Source organism: Antechinus flavipes, chromosome 4, assembly GCF_016432865.1.
Source record: "Antechinus flavipes isolate AdamAnt ecotype Samford, QLD, Australia chromosome 4, AdamAnt_v2, whole genome shotgun sequence".
NCBI lineage: Eukaryota > Metazoa > Chordata > Mammalia > Dasyuromorphia > Dasyuridae > Antechinus > Antechinus flavipes.
In genome coordinates, this window is record NC_067401.1 from 202706677 (window position 1) to 202730931 (window position 24255).

The window sequence follows — 24255 nt, forward strand, 5'->3', positions numbered from 1 at the left end:
TTCCGGCGGGAGATTTCTCCCGCCGTCGGGCTAAGCATGCGTAATGCGAAGAATGGGAACACGCGCGGGACGAATCAGCGCTTGCGCGCCAAGCTCGGGGTGTGTAGGGGGATGTATTTTCAAGGATCTCTGGCGGACATTAGGAGAGAGTGACGGAAAGGGTCAGTGAACGCTTGCGCAGTAGCACCTCCAAGGTGGAACTTGGGTTGAAAGGGTGGGTCAACATGGCCTGGAAGAGCCTGCACATTCTTCCGGAGGCGGGGGGGCGGGGCCCTGACTGGGTCTTGGGGACGCGTGCGCCGTACGCACTCAGCGCGGGGCGGGGAGAGTCCGCAGGTGGGGAGGGGAGTGGGGGCGGGGATATGGGCGTGGCTTACAGGCGCCTGCGCCGAGGCGGTTGGAGGGGGGGCCCGGGGCTCCTTTGTTCGCGTTCGCCATTTTGCCAGGCAGCGGCAGTGGCGGCGGCAGCGGCGGCTGGAGCCTCTGATTGGGTTTCGGGGTCCGGTACTGGAGCCAATCAGCGCGGGCAGCGAACCGGGGGAGCGAGGCACGGTGAGTGTGAGGAGCCAATATCCAGCGGCCCAGAGCCGGCCCCAGCGCCCCGATTGGCGGGTCTCGCTGACCACTCAGGAGAGGCCCAGGCGCCCGCCGAGCCCGGGGAGCGGGGCGGGTGGCGGCGGCGGCGGCGGCAGCAGCGGAGGCTGCGGGGCAGGCCTGCCTGGAACCGGGCCCTGGCGTGGCGTGGCTATACCGGGGACCTGCTGCCACTCCCGGCCGAGGCCTGCAGGGGGCCGCCCCACCCGTGCGGGAATGGCCGGGGCCTCTCCGGGGTCGGCGGCTTGACCCAGGGGTCCCGACCCCCAAGATGGGGTCCAGATCTCCCGCTCGGTCACGACTCTTAAGCGCTACCTCCAATTTCCCTGGGCCCGGGAGCCACCTCCTTGGGCCCACAGGCTCCAGGGCATTCGGGGAGTGGGTCCTCAGTTAATTCTTCACAAAACCTTTGCTGACCTTACTGACCACCCAGCTCCCCTTTCTTCCTCTCTTCTGCGTGCCCGTCTGAATATGCCCTTTGTACGTGTTTGTGTGTACACACACTCACACTCGTTCGTACCCTTCTCCACCCCACTCAATCACCTGGACCCTAAAACCCCGCCTGCTCCGTTTACCCCCACCCATCCCCCATCCTCTATGAATGAGGTGCTCGGGCCATTCCCCGTTTCATAACCCAGGACGGGCAGCTTGGCAAACCTAATACAAAAGCCCCTTGCCATGGTCTTCCCGCCCCCCATCCCCCTCATCTCCTCCTCCTTGGTTTCTCTACTGTCTGACTTCCCTTGTCTGCCTGATTCTTAAATCCAGGAGGCCCGTGGCCTCCCCTCCACTTCTCCCACTCCCCTGGCCTGACCATGCCCCTCCTTCCAGCCAACATTCCCTGTGTCTCCTGTCCCGTTACCGTTACCACCCCCTTTTGGCTCGTCATTTCCTCCCTCTCTCGTTGCTGGGGCAGAACAGCAGCCCCCTCCAGACTGGGTGCCAAACCAAGCTGCCTCCTTTTCCCAGGCTGTTTGTCCATTTGGCTCCTGGAAGCTCTTTACACCAATTTGTTCTCCCATGGAAGACTGACTGCACAAGCCCTTTCTCCTGTCTTCAGTACTTTGTTGTACCCAGAAAACATAGAGTTAATTTTCCCCTACCACCATCTTCTTTCTTACCTGACTTAAGTCAGCCTTCAGGCTCCTCTTGATTTATTTTTCTCCTATTATATAGAGTGCATAATTAAGTTCTTGTTTATAAAATGATTTGCATTTTAAGTTCTTAAATTTTTTTTCTATATTCATATTAGGATCAAGGCTTACTTTTAAAAATGAGAGGTCTATTCAACTTTAAATCCTATGATTCTGGCTGCAGTAAAGTTTTAGGAGTGGTGACTTATCTATAGAGTTTACAATACTTGGGATTTTGATGGAGGAAACAAGTCCCTAACAAGATTAAGTCAAATTGACAAGTACTTCAAATTAATTAAGTACCCAGCAGGTGCCAAGCTTTGTAATAGGAATTCAAAGGTAGACAAAAATACTGCCCTCAAGGAACTTAAAATCCCGTGAGGACAACATGCAAATAAACAAGACATATAAAGGATAAGTTGGAGATAACCTTGAGCTAACACTGATGTTAACAAGGACTGCAAAAGGCATTTTGCAGAAATTGAAGTTTTAGCTGAAACTTGAAAATCCTGGAGGCAGAGATGAGAAAGGTGTGAATTCCAGGTATGGAAACAGGCAGATAAAAAGGAGTGTTGGGTAATAGATTGTCCTATTGGAGAAATTGCATGGATGATGGTGCCACTAGATAGAAAAATACAAGAGAGTAAAGTGAAAGAAAACTAGAAAGGTTGTGAAGAGCCAAACAGGACTTTTAAAATTTGAAACTGCAAGTAACAGTTTCCACTGAGATTTATTAAATGAAGGGGTGGTAACAGGGTCAGACCTGTGCTTTAGAAAAATCTGAGAGATTTCTGCTTATGACTGGGGTTGATTTCTTTTTAACATAAAGGGGGATTTTTGTCCTTAGTCTATTCCTTTTTGTTTATTGTTAATTATAAATCCTCAAGGAATTTCCCCCCGTTTTTGCTTCTTAGAATTAAATTGTCTTTGATAAGATAAAAGTAATAACAAACTCATAATCATGTTAATATAGAGAATTCCATGGCATGGATAATTTTAAAATATTTGCCTTTTTAATGTGTTTTGCATGTGTATTTGAAGAAGTATCTCATGTTTTTAATTTCAAAAATTGAAAGCTACATTTTGAAAATCCAATATAAAGAATCCAATAGGGAATGGGGGGTTTTTTGTTTGTTTTTTGGGGGGTTTTGAGCTTTTTGCTCTCTTCTGGAGACAGTGCACATGTATTATATTTATATGAACGTGCATTGAAATTTGGTGGGAGTTAAATTTTTGCCCTGAAAATGGATATTGTGTTCACTGGAGAATCTCTTTATTTGGGATATTGCAATTTCCTTGGGACACTTTAGGAAAATAGATTTTTACATAAACTTTATTTTTTCATGTGAAGGTAAGACATGGGTTTTATTTTAATCATTGGGGGTGGGGAGGAGATAGCCAAAAAAGCATACTGTGCTTCCTCAAAGTTGACACTTCTCATAAGGGAAGGATATTTTTGAGGCAAAACTTTATTAAATACAGTTGTCCTTTGGCCAATTGAAGGCAGGAATAGTAGAATTGAATTTGCTTTACTGATTAGCCAGATCACATACTAGTACTTACAAGACAATCTGGAAAAATAAATAGGTCAGTCCTGGACTTGGAGTGGTAGCCTTTGGATATACATTTCCTGAGATTGCTGACTGTGTAATCCTGAGCTTCAGTTTCTTCACCTGTAAAATGGAAACAATAGTACCTACTATTGAGGGTTATTAAGATCCAATGAATTCCCTCCTCCTCTCATACACTTTACCTCTTTACCTATCTGCCTCCTCTCTCCCATCTACCCCATCTCTCCTTCTCTTCTTGTTTTGAACTGCAATTGTTTTATATATGCCCATTCAGTGGAAGGGACAAGAGAGATCATCTTTCTGCCAGAGGGAAATGCTGTCCAAGACTGCCTTCTAACACTTTGTTTTGTATTACAGCTTATTCTTTAACATTAACCAGCATATATTGATTCACAGTAGTAGAAATTAAAATTTCTAGAATGGAGGGGACCAGAGGAAAATACAGAGTAATTTGAAAATTTAAAAGAAGTCAAAGATACATTCAGTATTTAAATGTATTTCCTTCCATTCGTTGGGATCATATGCAAACTCCAAATTCCTCTAGTTTCTGATTAAGAAATCCCTCCTTAAAATTGGCTATTTGAATAATACTGAATTTGATCTCAGGCCTTGAATGATCTACCCACTTGATTAAAACAGTGTATATGTACTATAACACTTTGAAGACAGGCCTTACAAATGTGCTGCATGCCTTGAAATTATTTTAAAAACTTAGAAGCATAGGTTTATTGTAATCAATAGATTATGCTAATTTAATCTTGTAATTTCAGTGCTAAATGATACTGATTAATCATACATTATTATAGAGATCTATATATCTATTGATTATAATTTCTGGTAATCTCTTTTTTAATCTTTCTAATAGGAGTACACTCTTAAACCGTTTCCCAGGATATCCAGCAGGAGGTTGTCATATATACAGAATTGCAACCTAAATGAGACATGGAGCAATATACAGCAAACAGCAATAGTTCTACAGAACAGATTGTCGTGCAGGCTGGACAAATTCAGCAACAGGTATGAAAATCATTCAACTTTGAGTGTCAAAATAAGAGAAATGGCTATAACATTAAGAGGGACTGCTGAAATGTATTTGAAAATTTATCATATTCTGAGTTTTGCGAGATTCAAAGGTCTAGACATTTTCTTGGTAATGTTTCCTTATATTTGGACTCAGTATGTCAAACTGAATTCAGGTTTCTTTGCAACTGTACTCTATCCACAACCCACTGGAATAGTTTTTTATGTTACCTGAACAATCTGTCTTTCATATTAATTAACCTAGACCTCTTGACAAATTATTTAAAAAGTTCAAACTATTGGGCTACTTTCATATTGAACTTTGGAATTGTTGAGTTTGTCTTCATGTGAATATATTGAATTGATTCTGTTCTGTTTCTTTTCCTGATGAATTCCATCTGGTATGGATGCTTTGGCTTTCTATAGTGGATGAACACAAAATTGTTAGATTCAAGTAGATCTGCTGACAAGATGATTTTGGAAAGTTAATTCTTAGTTCAGCATTAGGATTATATTTAGAAGCTGTATTTGCAACTATAGATGCATTGGGAAAGGATTAGAGCTGCTGGTTTTTAATTTAATGCCAAATCCAAGTAAGGTATTGTTGTGAAATGCATGCAGATGACATTTTCTGATGTTTCCTGCTAGGTTTACTTTATTTTAGGATAAGTCTCAACAATTTGGGGGGTAGGGGAGTAGGGGGGAAGGAAAACTGATTCATTGTACCTTAGTCTGACTTTAGATAGAATTGTTGATTAACCAGGTATAAATGAAAAGGAATTAACTTCTTGTTGTGTTTGGCTTTGTTGTCAAATTCTAACATATTGTACTTAGAAAATTCAGGTTTCCAGAGGTCATTACAGAAAGTTGTTCCTGATTAGTGGCCACAGGATGAAGTCAATTTGAATCATGATTTTATTTCACTAAGATCACCCCTTCCAAATGAGTGGTTTCCACAAAAGCGTCACCATTTATTTAGATAGCATGCTAGTTGATTAAAAAAAAATTGGGGAGAGGAAATCAGGAATAATCCTTAAATAGACACAGCTATGTGGAAGCCATTAGATGAATTTACTAATTGCCTCTAATGTAGTTGAGTTAAACAGAAATACTTTTAGCTTTAAGTTATAAAAGTTATGAATTTATAAAGATGCTTAGTTTTCAATAATTTGCCCCCATTGCATCATAAATTTTTGTAAGGTCTTTGAGAGGATATATTTATATTCTTTTCAGTCAAAACAGTGTCTTACATATGATAGACACTCATGACTTGAATTAGTTGTTTTCAAATGATGAAATCCTTGAAATGTACATTTTCCTTTCAAAATGTAGCTGCAATTCCATTAAAAAATAAATTTCCTATATAAATGCAGTTGAATAACAAATAAATTCTGTAATACAAAGGAGCCCTGAAGTGCTTCTATAAACAAATGGACTGAAATTGCTTGTTTCTGAAGGCTACCTTACCATTTGCTTTTAAACATGATGAAAAAGACTTTGACCATAGCACATTAGAGAGCAAATCTCAGTAAATGGACAGATGCTTATGTCACGACATCATTGTTCCAGTTGGTGACAGTAGCAACTTGGGTCTGTTCTTTCAGTCTGAAAGTCCAGAAAAAAAGGGACTTTTGAGAAAACAATCTCTGTCCTCCAGGAGGTAAGGTGATCTCTTATCTTGAGCTGTGCATTTCCTTGTCAAGTTTCAAGCTATTCCTGTTCCTGTTCCCAGCAGCAGGGTGGTGTCACTGCTGTCCAGTTGCAGACAGAGGCCCAAGTGGCATCCGCCTCAGGCCAGCAAGTCCAGACACTCCAGGTAGTGGTGATTTCTCTAATTGTATCTATGTGAGCACTGCATGAACTTCCCCCTGTACTTCCTGCCTGATACTGTTTTTTTTTTTGTTTTGTTTTGTTTTTTTATCAGGGTTTGAAATGGGAATGGTAAAAGTGAGTGGCATATGATTTTCTTCTCTATTTGATGCTGCCAGTTTTCATTTGAGACCCATAAAAATTCCTGCAGAGTTTCTTAATGTTTCCTAGAAAGTGTGCAAGAAGTGTTGTCACCCGCTTCTGAAAGCATACATATCTATTTTTGGAATTAATAGAAAGTGAATGATTGAATAAGTAACTAGCAGCAATTCTCAGCAGTAGGAGTTTTAAATTAACTTAGAAATTTAATTAGGAGTTTGATCTTTACTCATGTACTGAATGTTAATAATTTGAGATAAACGGAAACAAGAAAAAATTGAACTAACAAGGCTTGGATTAGCCATTATTTTTTATTAATGAATTAAGTGGTTAGGAAATAGCAAGTTTAATATAATGTATTATTTTGAATAAACCAGTAAAGTAGTGGAGCAGACAATACTAATGTATTCTCATAGAAGGAAGTCTATTATGCGGTGTCCATAATAGGTGATAGGAAAGCTAAATTGATTATTACTGACATATGTAAGCAGAATAAAGCACTTTACCAATAGGAAACTTCAGAAACTAGCATACTGGCTAGTTCCCTAGAGCAGATTTTTATCTGTTAAAAGCTCTTTTCTATGCTAGAAACTACAAGAGCACCCCATAACTAGATATTGCAGAAATACAAACAAAACTCATGAAATTTATGTGTATCTTTTCTCTTCTTCCTGACAAGAGATGAGAGTTACTTTACTGTTGGGTTTGGAGAGAGGCTCCTTCCTTTTTAGAGACCAAGCTCATTATTTCCCTTTGTGAATTTTAGTGGAAAGATGTATGTTAGGACAGTTTAAATAAATTAACCAACCAGAATTTCCCATAGTGTACAAGATAAATTGATAAAGAAGAACCTTGGCTTTTGCTCAGAAAATTGGAAATCTTAATTATATATCTTGAATCTAAGATCTTGAAATTGGTTACTGATAGATTTAAAACTTTGGGATTGGATAATGAGTGTGATAGTACATGAAGCTGCAGATTGTATCTTCTAACTTACCTAATTGAACAATTAGGGCAGAAGATAAGTTATTTCAAACCCTGATTTGTGTGACCCATTTCATTTGTTCCATATATGTTAGAAATTTTTCAAAGCATTAGTTAGTGTACAGAGCTCAGATCTTTACTGCTTAGTGCCATGCATTGCATGGCTTCTCACTGGACTGTTTTTTCTTTTCGTGCTAGTTTTTCAGAAAAGAATAGTTGTGGGATGATGAATTATGTATTTTGAATATTACATCCTGGAAGAAGTTGATTTTGTATATTTCATCTTAATGGTATTCTGTCACAAAGTTCAGCAGCTTATTCATCTTTTCTGCTTGCTTCATCTTAGTTTTATTTTAATATATAAATACAGACAGTTCTTGCTTTCAGTAAATGGAATGTACCACAGACCTCTATGTAAAACGATTTTTTTCATAATGTGAATTTGTAGATGTGAAGGAGGGAGGCTTGTATGAACCTGGTTCAAGGACTAGGGCCAGAACTGGGAAAAGAGTGCAGAGGATGAACATGTAGGAGTTAGACATGAGTACAAAGACCATACCCAAGCAAAGACAAAAGAGCAACAGATTGGGGAGGGGGAGCAAAGGACCCTCTTGCTAAAGTTTCAAGCCAAATTCCCAACAATCTTTTTAAGCATTCTTTCTTCTGCTTTCAAAACTTGGTGGGTTGTTAGGTGTTTTGGGAAGTGTGGGAGGTGGAAGTGGTTTGATGGGGGACCTCAGTCATAGAGCAGTGAGAAAGCACAGTACTACAGTAAAGGCATGCTTTTGGAATTCATATTTCTTTTGGAATTTATAAAGTTGAATTAATGCCAGTTTACCCAAAGCCAGAACTGTCTGTAAGTGTTGTGAATTGTCATTAACTGCCTGTGGAATGGGAACATAATATAACATGCTACTTAACTGTTGCCTTGAGCTCGTCTTATGCTTGTACTCTTTAACTGTTACCACATTGAAGACTGGGGTTCATTTTTGAATGCATAAGTGGTGATTAGAAGAAGGATTAAAAGGTGACAGATGTCAAGATAAATGGTGTGCCATACTTAAAAGCTTATCTTAAGTACTTTCAGACTTTTTTTTTTTTTTTTTAAAGAAATGGAAGCTCTTGATGGAAATAAGTAGCAGCCCCTTTTCTCAAAGGATCTCATTATTTTAGAGAATTGTAAATTACTCTTTTAAGTATTCATGAAATAAATATTCTGAAAACCTATTCATGTATGAACTGTGTCTCAAAAGGAATCTACTTTGAAGTAAGAAGGAAGGGAAAATAGGTATATGAGAATTTGACAGTAAAATTCATAGATAATAAATATGGAATTCTTCCAACAGACTAACAAAGCCTGGAATTAAAAATTTCTTCATAATGTTCTTTTATTCTCACTTGTTTATGTAATGGAAAAAAATAATTCCTAACTTTGTAGTCTGTAAAGGTTTAAATTGACCCATTCTTAGTATATTTCTGGTCATTTGTTAATTTTAGTTAATTAGGAAATAATTTTAGCGTCTTAGATGATAAAGAACTAGCATCCTAAAATCATGATGGAACAAGAAAACAGAAGATTCAAACTACTTTTGTGACACTGGATCATTCTTATTTCATTGAAGTGTTTTGTGCTATGGCTTCCAGAAGGAATTCTAGGTAAAGAACATTTCGTTTTTAAGAATCATGATACATAGCATTTGTAGCTTTCAGGCTTATAGTAGCTTCCTCTTAGAAACTTGAAAAATAGGAATTCCATTCATATCATCTGCCTCTATATAATTTCCACATTCCTCATTCTACAGAAATTAAAATCAATATAGTTGTTATAAGGAGTATTTATAGGGATCAAACCTCTTATAATGTTTGGAACAGCACACAGAGTACATAAATTTAAGATCAATCTATAAATTAAGTATTAAGCATTAAATGGTGAAAATTACTCAAAATTCTCAAGGTGAGTTTGGAAGAGTGAATCAGAGTTGAAAGACAATGGAGAGAGGAACTTGACCCCCATATGGCTACTTTCCAATCTGGCTCTTTGTATTTTTTTCCTACTTTCCCTCTTCACATTACCTAGAATCTTCACTGTCCCTTTGAAAAACACCATTCCTGGAAATTGGGCTACTGGCAAGCCAACCAAGTTTTCTTATCAGCTACTAAGAACTTATTCCATGCATCTTGATAAAAATCTTGATTATTTGTTTATTTTTTAGTTAATCTGTTGAAACTTCAAAGGATTGTACTTGTGTTCCATTTTAACTTTAAATTGCCTTGGTATTTAGTCACAAATTATTTTATGATGAAAATCACTTATATGCTCATTTTTCTTCACAATTTCCAGCAAATTTTTGTCCCAAGTAACATAAACATTAGTAGGTAATCCCACTGACTGGCTTATAGTTGAATTCTTTCTCTGGGTAGCTTTATTTCATTGTTTTTTTTTGTTTTCTTTTTTTCTGTTGATCCCAACAGGTCCAGGGTCAACCTTTGATGGTACAAGTGAGTGGAGGTCAACTAATAACATCAGCTGGCCAGCCCATTATGGTCCAAGCTGTTCCTGGTGGCCAGGGTCAGACTATCATGCAAGTACCTGTTTCTGGGACACAAGGATTACAGCAGGTGAGCATAATTATATGAGCAATTCATTAGAATGTGAATTGATGTTATAATTTTTCTTACACTATTTTTTGTATGTCTTGCCTCAACACCTAGCACAATGCACTTGATCAGTGTTTGTTTAACTTGCTCTTCAGATGAATTGAATATACATTGCTACAAATAATTTGTGGATTTAGTTTACCAAACTTGCCATTTATGAAGTCCTGAGATAAAAAGATGAAACAGTTCCTTTCAGGAAGTTTATATTTTATTGGGAGAGTGCCACAAGTACACACACAAAAAGTTAAATCGAGGAAGAGAGAAAACTAATAATTAATTGGAGGGAGTAAGTGGTTGGCAATGGATCAAAAAGAAGACAAGGTTTTTGAGGAATTGAGATGAAGTTAGAATCCATTCCAGCCATGAGTAATGAATTGAATGAATGCATAAAAAAAAGAATTTGTATTAAATTAGGAGAATTATTTCTGCTAGAACATAAGAATTTATGTAAAGAACTAACAAAAGAAGGCTAGAAAGATAGATGGGGGCCATATTTTTGAGGGTTAAGAAATCTGTATATTATATTAGAGGAATTGTATAATTACTGAAGATTTCTAAGTAGAGGAACGATTGTCACACTTATACCTTAGGAAGATGGTTTGGGCAGCTGTGTAAACAATGGATTAAAGAGATGAGCTCCAGGGAGATCAATTAAAAGTTTGTTAGAATAATTTAGGTTGGAGATGATACAGGACTGGTGGTTGTATGCATGGAGTAGAGTACTGATGTGAGTAGGGCTTCCATGAGCCAGTGTAAAGTAACATATCCTGTGTACAAAGTAATAGCGATATTTTAAGATGCTCAACTATTCTCAGTAATACAATGAAAGAACTGGTGGTTTCTGAATGCAAAGTGAAGCTTGCTTTTTTTTTTTTTTTTTTTTCCCTCCCTTCATTTCTCATTTTCATTGTTAATGTTGTTTAGTCTTTTTTTTCCGGTTTAACTTGAATTCCATTGACAGTTTACCCAAAGCCAGAACTGTCTGTAAGTGTTGTGAATTGTCATTAACTGCCTATGGAATGAGAACATAATATGACATGCTACTTAATTGTTGCTGCTAGCTCATCTTATGCTTTATGGAAATGTTTTGCATTATTACATATACATAACTTCTATAGAATTACTTACCTTCCCCGTAGGAGGAAGGAGGGATGAAGAAGGGAGAGAATCTCAAACTCTTAAAAATTTTGGAAAATAATGTTAAAAAATTGTTTTTTGCATGTTACTGGAAGAAAATAAAATACTAAGTAATTTTTTTAAAATAATGATCTATGACAATTCCAAAGAATTAAGAATGAAACTGTCTACCTTGAGAGAGAACTGATGAACCTTAGTGCAGATTTGAAGTGCATGTTATTTTAACTTTATTTTTCTTGTCTTTTTCTTTTTTGGCAACCAATATGAAAATGTGTTTTGCATGACTTCACATGTAGAATAAGCATCATATTGCTTGCCTTCTCAGTGTGAGGAGGAGGAGGGAATAAGAATAATTTGAAGTTCAAAAATTTTAAAATACATGTTATTGTTTGTAGTTTTTCCCTTTTTTTCCTTGTTTAAGAACGATAAATTTCAGTTCTAAGAGACCTTGGAATGGCCATTTATTTCTTCTGTTTTCCACCAAAAGGGGATTTATACTTAGTATCTTGGGAAAATAATGACTTTCCCACATTCTCAGTGATCTAAAAGAGATCTTATAGCTTACTTCAGGAATTTGTAATAGTGGGATTTTTTTTTTTTTTTTTAGCCACTGTAGTTGGTGGTTGTAAAGTATGTGTTCCTTCCAGTTCTGTGATTCTAGGAAATTCATCCTACTTCAGGAACTGTCCTCTTGAATTAAACTAAAATAACTGATAATAAGTCACTCTTGATTCAGAATGGTAAAAAGGACAAAGGTAATTCTGTTCCTTCCTTTCTTACCATTTGCCACTTTTATGAAGTATAAATTGAGAGAGAATAAAATTAGAAGACCAAACGAGAGCAGTTTCAACATAAGACAATTTTCTTTGTTTTTTTGTCTTTTTAACTTTTATAGATCCAATTGGTACAGCCAGGACAGATTCAGATTCAAGGGGGTCAGGCTGTTCAGGTACAAGGTCAGCAAGGCCAAACCCAGCAAATCATCATTCAGCAGCCCCAGACTGCCGTCACTGCTGGCCAGACCCAGGTAACTGCTCTTTCCTAAAATACAATAAAATGGTTAATTTGAAAGTATTAAGGCACTATGCCAAAAATTTCACATTGACTTGGGAAGTTGTCTTTAAAAGCTTCTAAACGATAAAGTATTTGAATAATATCTAAAACTCATCTTTATATTTTAAGGGGAGGAGGGTGAAAAACTTAATGAATCTGAAGGTTTGAAATACATATCGGAGAGAAGGAATGAGTTCTACAACTTCTATTCGGTTTCTGTTTTGGCTACAGTTAGCCTATTATGATAGTTCAGTTCTTCCCCCCTTTTAAGGACCCTCTTTCTCTTAAAGTTGCTTTTTAAATTAAACATCCCTTTTCATTAAAATGTTTCTGAAAAGTAGGTGGTCCTATGTGACATCCGCTCTTTTATTTTGAGGATCCTGTTGGGAGGATATGGTATTTATTGTTGGCTCCTTGCAGACTCAACAGCAGATAGCTGTCCAGGGACAGCAGGTGGCACAGACTGCGGAAGGACAGACCATTGTTTATCAGCCAGTCAATGCAGATGGCACTATCCTTCAACAAGGTATGAGACAGTATGTGTGCTTTCAAGTTACTGTTTATCTCTTTCCTGTGTTTTCTTGGGTGGCTGGCTGGCTCACTTTAGAAGGGGTGTCTAGCTTCCAAGAAATAGTACTTTTCATATCTTCTTCTTAGTCTCAGACTTGGGTAATTGCTGTAGTTTTATTATATCAAAATACAACAGCACTTTTCCAAAGAATTTTCTATTACCACTAGCTACCCAAAAGAAAAATCGGCTTTCATCTATGGATAAGTCTTATTAATAATTACAATTGACCTTTGTCCAGCATGTAAAGATTTGTAAATATGTGTATATGTATATGTATACACATGCATGCACATATCTATATATGCATGTATATTTATACATACATAAAATAAATTGATTCTGAGATCTTTCATTACTTTCATTAAAATGTGTGGATATGGGTGTAATATGACTATGGTCAGATACAACATTTTTTAATATATTTCTTTATGAATCACGTTGGGAAAGAAAAGTCAAAACAAAAGGGAAAAACCATGACAGACCCAAACCAGAAAACAAAACATGGCAGGGAAGTGAACATTCCATGTATGGATTTATATTCAGTCTCCATAGTTCTCTCTGGACACAGAAAGTATTTTCCATCCAAAATTTATTGGAATTATCTTGGATCATTGAACTGTTGAGAAGAACCAAATCTGTCATAGTAGATCATTCCACAATCTTGCTGTTTCTGTATACATATTTTCCTGGTTCTTAATTGTTTCACTTAGTGTCAATTCATGTAACTATTTCCAGGCCTATTCATCATTTTTTATTGAACAATAGTATTCCATTATTTTCTTATACCAAAAGTTATTCAGTCATTCCCCAATTAATGGGCATCTATTCATTTTCCAATTCTTTGCCACCACAAAAAGAGCTGCTACAAACCAAATGTTTTATTTTCTTAAAGTTACAGTTCCTGTTTCTGGCATGATTACCATCCCAGCAGCCAGTTTGGCAGGAGCCCAGATTGTCCAGACAGGAGCCAATACCAATACAACTAGCAGTGGACAGGGGACTGTTACTGTGACACTACCAGTTGCTGGGAACGTGGTTAATTCAGGAGGAATGGTTATGGTGAGTAATTGATCCTGTTGTATCTTTTCTATAGGTCTTGGTACTGATCCTCTCTATAAAATGAGGGTATTAAATCATATCATCCCTAAGGTGCTGTCTGGGTTTATAATTTTTGTGACTGGTTAAAGTGGATAAAGTACTGGCTCTGGAGTTAGAGGACCTAGATTTGTCTCTTATATTTTATATCACCTATATGAACTTGGGCCTCAGTTTTCTCACCTGTAAAATGAGAGGGTTGGGTAAAGTACTCTTTGAGATCCTTTTCAGCTCAATGACTTTAAATGATGCTGTGATACGATACAGATTTTTTTTTTCCTTTGGTGATTCCATAAAATCTCAATTTATACTTTGTAGAGCTGATTTCATTTACAAAAGTTGTGTGGCACAATTCTGATCTGTTTTGTTGCAAAGAGCTATAAAAACCTGTATAAAACTTTTATACACATGAATTATGAAGGTCTATAATTTTAAATTAAGGATTTGATTTTGAAGTGAAATTTTTACAATGAAACCTTCACTAGTAGAGAAATGTGTGTGTTGGGGTTGGGGGGAGCCCATTCTGTGCCTCCACTCATGCTGCCCTTCATTGCAGGTATTCACCAAGCATTTATTAAGCCCCTACTATGTGCAAGGCTCTGTGCCCAGCACTGGGGACACAAAGATGAAAACAAAACATTCCCTGCTGGCAAGGAGCTTACATTCTATTAGTAGGTGAGAATCTGTATGTTAGTAAATATTTTAGAGTGATTAATCATTTTAACAAAGGATTTTTTTAGTTATTGAAAAGTTTTGCTAAGGAAGCCCCTTAAAAACAGCAAAATGTATTTTAAATTATTTAATTTACAAAAACATCATTTACATAAAGCTTTATCAGGGAGGGACACTTTAGGTAAATAGTATACAATAGTTACTAACATTGAGATTAGGAAAGAAATTTCAATCCCACAAAGATTTTGGGTTTTATAGTACTCTATATGTAAACATGTTAAGTCATAACAAAGTAAAGACTTGAATTTTGACGTTTCTCTGTTTGCAGTAGAAAGAATATACAGAATCTTTCTGCAGGAAAAAGATCCTCAGGGATCAAAGAGATTTTGAGGGCAGTTTTTTATTGGGATCATTACTTAGCAAGCCTGAGAAAAGAATGATCAACTGGTTTATAAACCGGCTCCCATAGATCACAGTCGGCTCTCTAGGACACTAAAAACTCAGTAGGACAAAGCTGTCTGTCTGGTTAGCTTGTTTCATCAAAAATGGCAAGCAAGCACAAAATAAATCATTCTTGGTATCTGTTATAGCTTTGACCCAACATTGTGTCAAGTGGTGGTAAATATGAATAAATATTGAATAAAATGAGATTGGTACATTCTTCCAAAATGTGTGCATGTGTACCTGATTGCTGTTGCTACTGGTATTAGTATTTATAATAGTAGCCATTAGATGGCAGCAGGTATTCATAACATGAAGCAAGCAGTGGACATGATTTGTTTTGAGATATTTTAAACCCATCTTTGTTTTTCTTGCCACAGAAGGAAAAAAAAGGGTAAGCAGGGATCCAGCAACTATGCTTTGTCAGGTCCTTAATCCTCCTAATTAATAAGTTCTGGATTCTTCCTTACTCAGATGGTACCAGGGGCTGGTTCTGTGCCTGCTATCCAAAGGATCCCCTTGCCTGGAGCAGAAATGCTTGAAGAAGAGCCCCTCTATGTGAATGCTAAGCAATATCACCGGATTCTTAAGAGGAGACAAGCTCGGGCCAAATTAGAGGCAGAAGGAAAAATCCCCAAGGAAAGGAGGGTGCGTATATACTTGGAGAACAGCATGTACATTGGGTCTTTTGGTTTGTAATTTAATCATGAAGCCATGTCTCTTTACCCTTTGACTTTTCTGGAAATTTATGTATAGTACTTTTCTTTGTTTTCATTGCTAATAATTAACCCAATTTGGTATGAGCATCATCTTCCCTGTTTATGTGGATTATAAGAAGAGAGGCAAGAAGGTTATATTGGATATTAATAGATTTTAACATTTAAGATCATAGAATAAGAACCAAATTTTTATTTGAACAAACTTTAGTTGTTTACTTTATACAGCTGCTTGTCAGATTTTCTTCCCAATCATTCTTTGCTCTTCACACTGAATTAAAGTTATTTGTTTTTTTTGTTGCTGAACAATAGTGCCTTGCACTATTAATTAAAATTAATAATTTATTATTATATATATGTCATATATAATAATAATAAATAAAAAATAAAAATTAATAGTAAAATAAATAATTAAAAAACTATTTATTGAATTGAAATCATATATGCTCGACATTTTGAGGAGAAAAATTATACTTAAGTAATTGAGGTCTCTGTAAGTTAATAGCTAAACAGAAAGATATTTGTCATTACAGAAATATTTACATGAGTCTAGGCATCGGCACGCCATGGCAAGGAAGCGTGGAGAAGGTGGTCGCTTTTTCTCTCCAAAGGAAAAGGATAGCCCCCACATGCAGGTAATGATAATAGTAATAAGAACAACTGAAATAAACCTAGCATTTTAGGAGGTATAACACACTTTTCATACATTATTTCATTTGATCCTCAAAATAACTATATGAGATAATCAGTACATGTAATCAAAAAAGCATTTACTAAGTACATGCTATGTGCCAGGCACTGTGCTAGTTACTTAAGGGGGAGGAAGGGGAAGCTCTCTGCCCTCAGGTAGCTTACAATTTTATTGGAGAAGAAAACATATAGTCAATCAATAATCAACAAACAAAATTTGTTAAAGACTTACTATGTATGCCTGGCAGTGCCCAGGGAATATCCTCCCAAAAAGGCAGAAATAGTCCCTTCTCTTAAAGAACCCCCATTTTAATTAGGGAGATGTGTGAACAATTATGTATATCCAAGATTTGTACAGAGTTAATTAGAAATAAACTAAGAGGGAGGGAACTAGTATAAATGGAGATGGAGCAAGAAAGGTTTCTTGTAGAATGTGAAGTTTTTAGATCAGATCTACATGTATATATTTGCAAAATTAATGCAAAATAATTTTTTGAAAGAAAGCACTAAAATATCTTGGAGAAATTGGTAAAGGTTTCTTACAGAAGATGGCACTTGAGCTGAATTTTGAAGGAAACTTAATAATAAGACAGTTGGAAATAAGAAGGGAATATGTTCCAGTTCACTACAGCTGATGCAGAGGCAGAGAACTGGAAGTTTGAAGGGGAGAATGTGAAATGGAATCATGTATGTTATGACTTGGAAAGATAGGCTGCTAAATAGAGGAGTTCATATTTGATTCTGGAAGTGAGGGGAAGCCTCCAGAGTTTATTAGGGAATGACTTGGCAAACCTGCACTCTTTGGAAAATGGATTGGAGAAGGGAAGAGATCAATTAGGAGGCTATTGCAGTAGTCCAGGGCAGAAGTGACAGAAACTTGAATTAAGTTTGTGGCTGTGAGTAGAGAGAAGATTGTGAGAGATGTTAAGTAGAGGTGGAAACATAATTTGGAAACAATATATAGGCTGAAAGAGAGTGAAGAAAGAGCCTTTTGACTTATAAACTCTTTGAGCTTATAAACTTGGATTACTGAAAAGATAGTGGTGCCCTCAGAAAAAGGAAAATTCAAAAGACGTTTAGAGGAAGCAATAACAAATTTTGTTTCAGACATTGAAGTTGAAGTTGCTTTGGGATGTCCAGTTTGAAATAACTAATGAGAGGTGTTGAACACAGCTTGTGGGCTACATTTAGCCCACAACATTCCATAATACAACTCAAACCAGATTAAAATTCAATCGGGAGATACTCAACAAAATAAATGCAATATAACATACATTTTAAATAATAAAACATATTTTAAAGTTAAGTCACTATGCAGCTGCAGAGATCCTTATGTACAGAATAATGGTCTCCATTTCTATTTGAGTTTGATAGGTGATTTACAATTCTGGAACTCAGTCTAGGACTGGATCTGAGAGTCATTCGCATGGGAGTTGAAGAGGTCATCAAGGAAGAAGAGGAAAGGCCCCAAGGCCAGAGCATTGCAGGATCCCAAAGTTAGCTGTGGAATATACATGATGATAAGAAGGATTGGCAAGGTTAGAGGATAACCGAGGGAGAGCAAGTATCTCAGCAATTCAGAGAGAAGTCTGGCCCTAGCATTGTCAGATGCTGCAGAAAGATCACAAAGGATTAGAATTGAGAGAAATTCATTGGACTTAGCAGATAATGGACCCTTCTGATGATTTATTAACATCCCTGTTTTTCAGAGTAGGAAATTGAAGTACAGAGGCTGTGACTTGCCCATAGATAGTTATATATCAAGGCAGGATTTGAACACCGATATCTCCTTCTGACTCTTAAGTCCACCAGTTTTTCTACACTTTCTTCTGCATTTTTTGTGACATTGCCCTGACTTCTCTTGTTATTTTTTGGAGTAAGGTATGCTTTAAAAGGGCAGTTAGGTGGCACTCTAGATAGAGTGATGGGCCTAAAGTCAAGAAGTCTGATCTTCCTGGGGTCAAATCTGACCTCAGACACTCCTTAGCTGTGTGACCTAGAGAAAGTCACTTCACCCTATTTGCCTCAGTTTCCTCATCTGTGAAATGAATTGGAGAAAGAAATGACAAACCACTTCTGTTTCCTTGCCAAGAAACAAATTTCTTGGGAATCCAAATCGATCATGAAGAGTCAGGCATGACTAAAAAAATGACTGAACAAAAAGGTACTATGCATACAGCATTGGTCCTGTAATTAGAAAAACATGAGTTGAAATCCTCTGTCATTATTTAAATGACTATGAACAAGTCACCTAACCTGTTGCCTCAGTTTTCCTCATCTGTAAAAGAGGATGAAAGCATCTATTTCCTAGGGTTATGATCACTTGAATGTTGAAGATTAATAATAATAACAAAAACAAATAACATTTGTGTAGTAGTTACTACAAACCAGGCATTGTACTAAATGTTTTACAATTACTATATCTTTTGATTATCACAGCATTATAAAGCGCGTAACATAGTGCCTGGCACATAGTAATCTTTATGTAGATGCACGCTGTTATTTTTATTATTATTACTGACATCTTAACCTTACATGTCAAACATACATTCCCAGCTATCTATGTACAATGTTAATTGGTTGTTTCCAATAGAGCATATCCCGAACTAAAAATTACTTTACCTTCCAATTCATTTCTTAAATTAGCCAGTTTTTATCTATTATAACCTTTATCACTTTTCCCCAAGCAGGAAATTGGTGTCATCTGTCTTCATCCCTTGTACACTACTTATATGACTAAATTCTTTTGGTTTGCTTATCACAATGTTATTAGGGTTCATCCTGTCCTCTTTAAATATTATCCGGTATTGGGCCTACATGATTCCTAATTAGTTTTATACCTCTAATCCATCCTTTACAGCACCACTGCCTGATTACATTTTTCTAAAGCTTGATTTTGATCACAACCTTATTTGACTCAACAGTCTACATAGGTAGCTGATGACATCAGGTCCAGACCCTTTTGCTACGTTAAAGTCCTTCCATCTGGATTCTTATTGTTTATCTTTTTGAACATTAATTCTCTGTTCCATTATTTAGCAAAGCATTTTTTAAGTGCCTTTATGTGCCAGGTACTACACCTGGTACTGGGAATAGAAGAATAAAAAAATTAATCCCTGCTCTTGAGGAGATATATTTCAGTCACATTTCACACTAAACTGTCCCTGCACAAGTTATGAATAATTACTGTACCACTCTATCATGCTTCTTACTATTTGATTATATATTTATTGCTATTTTTAGCAATGTGTAAAATGAGTTTTAATATTCAAGACTGTTTCCCAAGGTTGCTTTGTAACTGTTAAATACTTTACAGCTATTATTTTTGTTCTGAATTGGGCAGGTTCTATTTATCAATTTGCCAATGTCTGTTAACTTCCAATTTAGAAGGCAGTATGAAGGTTATAAAGTAGCCCAGCTTTTATATAACTCTTCAACAAACATAACTCAAAAGGGTGCCAGAATGAGCAGTGATCAGTAACTCTATCTAGCTGCTCTGGCAAGGCTGTTGGTTACAAAAGCGCATGTGGGATAATAGGGAATGGAAGCCGGTCTGAACTCCTTTAAAAAAGTGGAAGCCTGTAGTACTCTTGAGTGGGGATCTGTGATGGCTGAATTTATTTGAAGCCTGATCATCCTGGATTTGTCCTGTCAAAATGGGATGGAGTACTATATGCCTCATAGCACCTGGAGACCCAGAAAGAGATATAGATCATCAACCTAACATAATCTTGGATATAATGTCAAGGTTAGAATGTGCAGTAAAAAGGCTATTTTGAGTAAGGATTCAGACTTTACCTAGTGATCTTGACACAGTGGAACTAGCCAGCTGTATGTGTCTGGGGTTAGTATTGTCCTAGGCAAGGCCTCGGTTACTCTTCTAAAACTGCCATCTTTATTAGCCTTTGACTTTCCTAAGGATTATGGAAGCTACATCATCCCTGTCCAGGAATAAGGGGTTGATTCCTGTTGAAATACACCAGAACCAATGAATATCACAGCAGGCTACTGTTCTTAGATTCTTTCCCCCTGCTTTGCCCACTGGTATGGCCAGAACCAGAGATTTGAGTTCCTGGAAGGGTCTGAAACCCAGAGAAGGAATAGGACAAGGTATTGAAATTCTAAAAAATATTTTCTTAAAAGAAAAAATATACATTGGTCCTCTTTTCTCCTAGTTGTGATCCAAGCCTGACTCAATCCACCTAGTGGCTTGAAGGAAATGAGACACACTCAGATTGTCTTGACACTTAACAAAAGGAAGCTAGCTTAAGAGCATGGAGAGGATTTTCAATAAGAACCCTGATACAGTTGAGTGAAGCTCCTTCAACATTAGCCAGCAATTCCTGTGCATGTTCCCTCCTGCCACTTCAAACAAGATGTTAATACTGATTCAGTCCTACCAACCAAAACCAAAATAAATATATAGGTTAACATTGAACACAAAAAGGTTTACCCAACAGTGGCATGTAAAGCTCCCTCGCCTCCAAATTTGCCATCATGATATTCTTGATCAGAAATGTGTCAAACCTGAGGATTCTTCCAATTCCTTAAGTTGCTGCCTTTTTGTACAAAGGTGAAGAGGAAATTATTTTAATAGTTGAAACCTTAATCTTCTAGACCAATTAAGTCTTGAAGATATTTTCATTCTCTTAAAGGAATACAACCTACCTGCCAGGGACCCTATGGATCTTCGTTCCATAAGCTACACAAAGCAGGGACTACTTTTTTTCTCTTGTAATTCCTACTAAGGACATAGATGGCACATATAATTAATATCTCTATAGGAAAATGGAATATGTTAGTCCCCAGCTCTTCCTTTTAAAAAAGCAGTTTACTAGCAATACTATCCATTCCTTATACATTGCAAACTATTAGGTAAACTTTTTCTGTACTGTATTTTGTTCTTGGTAAAACTAGTTGTGAAAATCAGAAGTATTTAACTTTGGGAGAGAAAGATGATGGTTTTTATTATTTCTTTGTCCACAGGATCCAAATCAAGCAGATGAAGAAGCAATGGCACAAATGATTCGAGTATCCTAACCAAGAGCAGAGAGAGCGAGCTGATCCAGGTTCCTCTCCACCATGTCCCATTTTTCCAGGAAATTGAGCAGATCTTCCAGTGGGACACTCATGATCACATTCTGCCCTTTTCTACAAAACAGAAACCACTTAATTTTTAATAAGTGGTTTGGTATTATAATTGCAGTGATCTCTGGCGAATTGAAATTCCAAGGACTCTGTCCCACCCCTCTCAGTCAGGACTTCAAACTATTAATGACATTAGTATTTCATATATTTGGATGGTACAAGAGACAAAAAGCCAACAAGACAGTACTACAGCGGCACTTAATTTGGCTGGTGAAGCAGGGCCATCCCAGGGGAGAGATACTTGTTCAATCGTTAGCAAGATGACAGTCCGGGAAACCACAGCCCAATTCTTCCCACTTGGAGTTTGGTTAGTCTCATCCATCCATGAAGTTTGAGATTTTATGTTTGACCAACAGAATGAACATGTTGCATGCAGAGATGACTTTCAGGCAGAGGAAATTTCCATCCTGTGATGTATAAAGAACATATTGTTCCCTAAGAATGAGGTTTAATCAACCTGTGATTATAGCAAGAACCTGAATCTACCTGTTTGGTTTAATGCCAAGGGGGAAAAAATGCACCTCTGGAGTAAAAGAAGCAAAGACTCACTAGCATTTTAAAATGCTGCTCGGCTCAGCTTAGGTGGTCTTAACCTACCTTCCCAGTGAAAATGTAACATTATATAGAGAGATCACCTGGATCAAAAGTTTTCTTATTTTTTTTCCCCCATAAGATTGTAGGGATGGCCAGTCCTCCTAGAAATTGCCATCCTTGGAGCAGAAAACAAAACAATTTAAATTCTTTTTGTGTTAAAGTGCTGAGAATATTTGCAGTCAGTAAAATGTCAAGAGAGCAAAACTGTAGGTTGCTGATCACAGAGTTTCTATAAAACTGTCCTCCTTTGACAGCACTTCAGGAATAGAAGGGAGAATGCAATGATTTGTTATTTTGAATAATATGTGTGTGTGCGCGCGCATGTGTATGTATGTGTGTGTTTTGTAACTTGACTCAGTTGAGACCTGGGGTAGATCATTAGGAATTGAAGAGTAAGGAACAGATTCATACTAAAACCTAATCTAGCAAGGAAGTGGAAATTCCCTTACTGTCTTTAGTCTGAGATTTATTTTGTTATTCCTTGGCCATTTCCAAAAAAACATGTGCCATGGTTATTCCACATTACTTATTGGAGCCAGTAATGAAATTGTTCCTCTACCAATTTTTGTTTTTTTAATCCCCTTGGCAGCTGGTGTGTGGATACTTATTTCTGTTTGCTTTCCCCATTTAAGATGTAATCCTTATACTTTGATTCAGGAATCTTGTACAGATAGGCTTTCACATTGTACTCTATGGACCAAACTGGAAAAAGATTCAGGAAGCCTCTAAATATCAAGAATGGGGCAGGATTCCCAGATCTAAGAGCCCATCATAAAGCAAATTTCCATCTTTTGGACCTTGTGCTTCAGAGAATTAAGGTGATGTTTTAGAAGAATGTCTGTCTTATTGAACAAAAGTGGTTGAAAATATTCAGCATTTCAAGTGGAAAAAGCTGGAGCTAAGTATAAATAAGTGGGGGGGATGCTTTCTCATTTTTGTCTTCCCTGTAAAAATTTTGCAGGGAAAAATTAAGCCTTTTAAAAGGAAATTAATCAAAAAGTAAGGATTGTTATGCGGACAGTGGCAGAAGTGTGAAAAGATATATTTCCCTTATCCTAGGACTAATAGGTTCTGAATCCATGTATCCAAGTGTTGCTTTCAGATGCTCCCTTGGGAATTGAATTGTTTTTATTTTGTAGTTTCAGAGGCTTGTCTTACTTGCTAAGAACAAAGTTTGTATGATGATGATAAAACAGAAGGGGTTAAGATTCCTAGTTTATCTTTAGGATCCAGTATTAAAAGAGGAAGCCCCTCAAACCTGATCTCTAAAGCTCAAGCTCATTAAGAAAAACAATTTTTAAACTGTATTTATTTATGTTTGTAAACTTGTACATAGTAACAACCCTGCAAATGTTCTGTTACTCAATTTTACATCTTTTAGGTTCTTTTAGGGTTTTTTGTTGTTTGGGGTTTTGGGAAGGGAGGGATACATCCGTTTTCAGTTTGATTTTTGTGTTTAGAATGTCAGGTCCCTTTTTTTGTTATCTTGAAACACCATGACTTTGCAAGGAGAGTTTGGGGTTTGGGAAATTATTTTTATTTGCTCCTCGGAAATCTTTTTCTTATATGTAGGTGCGACTGTTCTAATGACCTTAAAATTGAAAAAGTGGGTGACTGGATGAATGAATAATTGGCATAATGTATAGTGTTACATTTCATTTGAGTACTTTTTTTTTTGCAGGATAATTGTGTGTGTATGTATATATAAATATATATATTTTTAAGTGCATTGTTACGTATAACATGTCCATGTCTATACCGCTGGACCAGGGGAACGTTTTCTGGGTTGTGGGTACCTGTTAATAATGTCTTGGCTTTCATTTGTGACCTTAAGCTATATGAAGGTTTTTCCCCCAGGGGAGAGGGGAATACAGGTGATCATTGGTGACATTGGAATTCAGAGTAATTTCCCATTGTTATTTTTTAAAAGAAATTTATAAAAATATTAAAATAAAAGTTTGCGTTTTAGGGAAGCACTTTTATTCCCTCGACTCCTTCTATTAAAACTAGCTTGTTTATATCTTATGTCCTTTAATCTACATCAGTGAATTGTTAAAGTTGTCTGAGATGGCAGGTATTTTGTAAGATGTAAGAATTTCCTTGGACTCTTCATGGAAGTAGTCAGTTTGCTTTTCTAAGAGATAATATCAAAGTTAGATTAAGTTGGAGTATTATCCATAAAGATACTAAGGACCAGCTAGTGGATAGAG

General features: G+C 37.0%; 1 protein-coding gene across 7 annotated transcripts; it reads left to right on the forward strand.

Annotated features, from left to right (window-relative positions):
• The first annotated feature begins 28 nt into the window (after nucleotides 1-28).
• NFYA (nuclear transcription factor Y subunit alpha) lies at nucleotides 29-24018 on the forward strand. Of its 7 annotated transcripts, none has more exons than XM_051996905.1 (10): nucleotides 29-161; nucleotides 4164-4315; nucleotides 6051-6137; nucleotides 9743-9889; nucleotides 11961-12092; nucleotides 12539-12644; nucleotides 13582-13748; nucleotides 15372-15545; nucleotides 16147-16248; nucleotides 21290-24018. In XM_051996905.1, exons 2-10 carry the CDS (start codon nucleotides 4241-4243, stop codon nucleotides 21341-21343), a joined length of 1044 nt encoding a protein of 347 aa, XP_051852865.1. In that variant the 5' UTR covers nucleotides 29-161; nucleotides 4164-4240; the 3' UTR covers nucleotides 21344-24018. The 7 variants fall into 7 exon arrangements, with proteins under 7 accessions (XP_051852865.1, XP_051852863.1, XP_051852867.1 ...); XM_051996903.1 differs by lacking the exon at nucleotides 29-161 and adding an exon at nucleotides 311-552; XM_051996907.1 differs by lacking the exon at nucleotides 29-161 and adding an exon at nucleotides 311-552 and having other exon boundaries at nucleotides 6051-6134.
• The last annotated feature ends 237 nt before the right edge of the window (nucleotides 24019-24255 follow it).

What these genes read in the sequence shown, in the direction of transcription:
- NFYA (XM_051996905.1), top strand. Translation starts at nt 4,241, where the DNA reads ATGGAGCAATATACAGCAAACAGCAATAGTTCTACAGAACAGATTGTC. An exon ending in TGGCACTATCCTTCAACAAG is followed by an intron (nt 12,645 to 13,581) that starts GTATGAGACAGT and finishes ATTTTCTTAAAG; the next exon opens with TTACAGTTCCTGTTTCTGGC. An exon ending in ATTCAGGAGGAATGGTTATG is followed by an intron (nt 13,749 to 15,371) that starts GTGAGTAATTGA and finishes TTCCTTACTCAG; the next exon opens with ATGGTACCAGGGGCTGGTTC.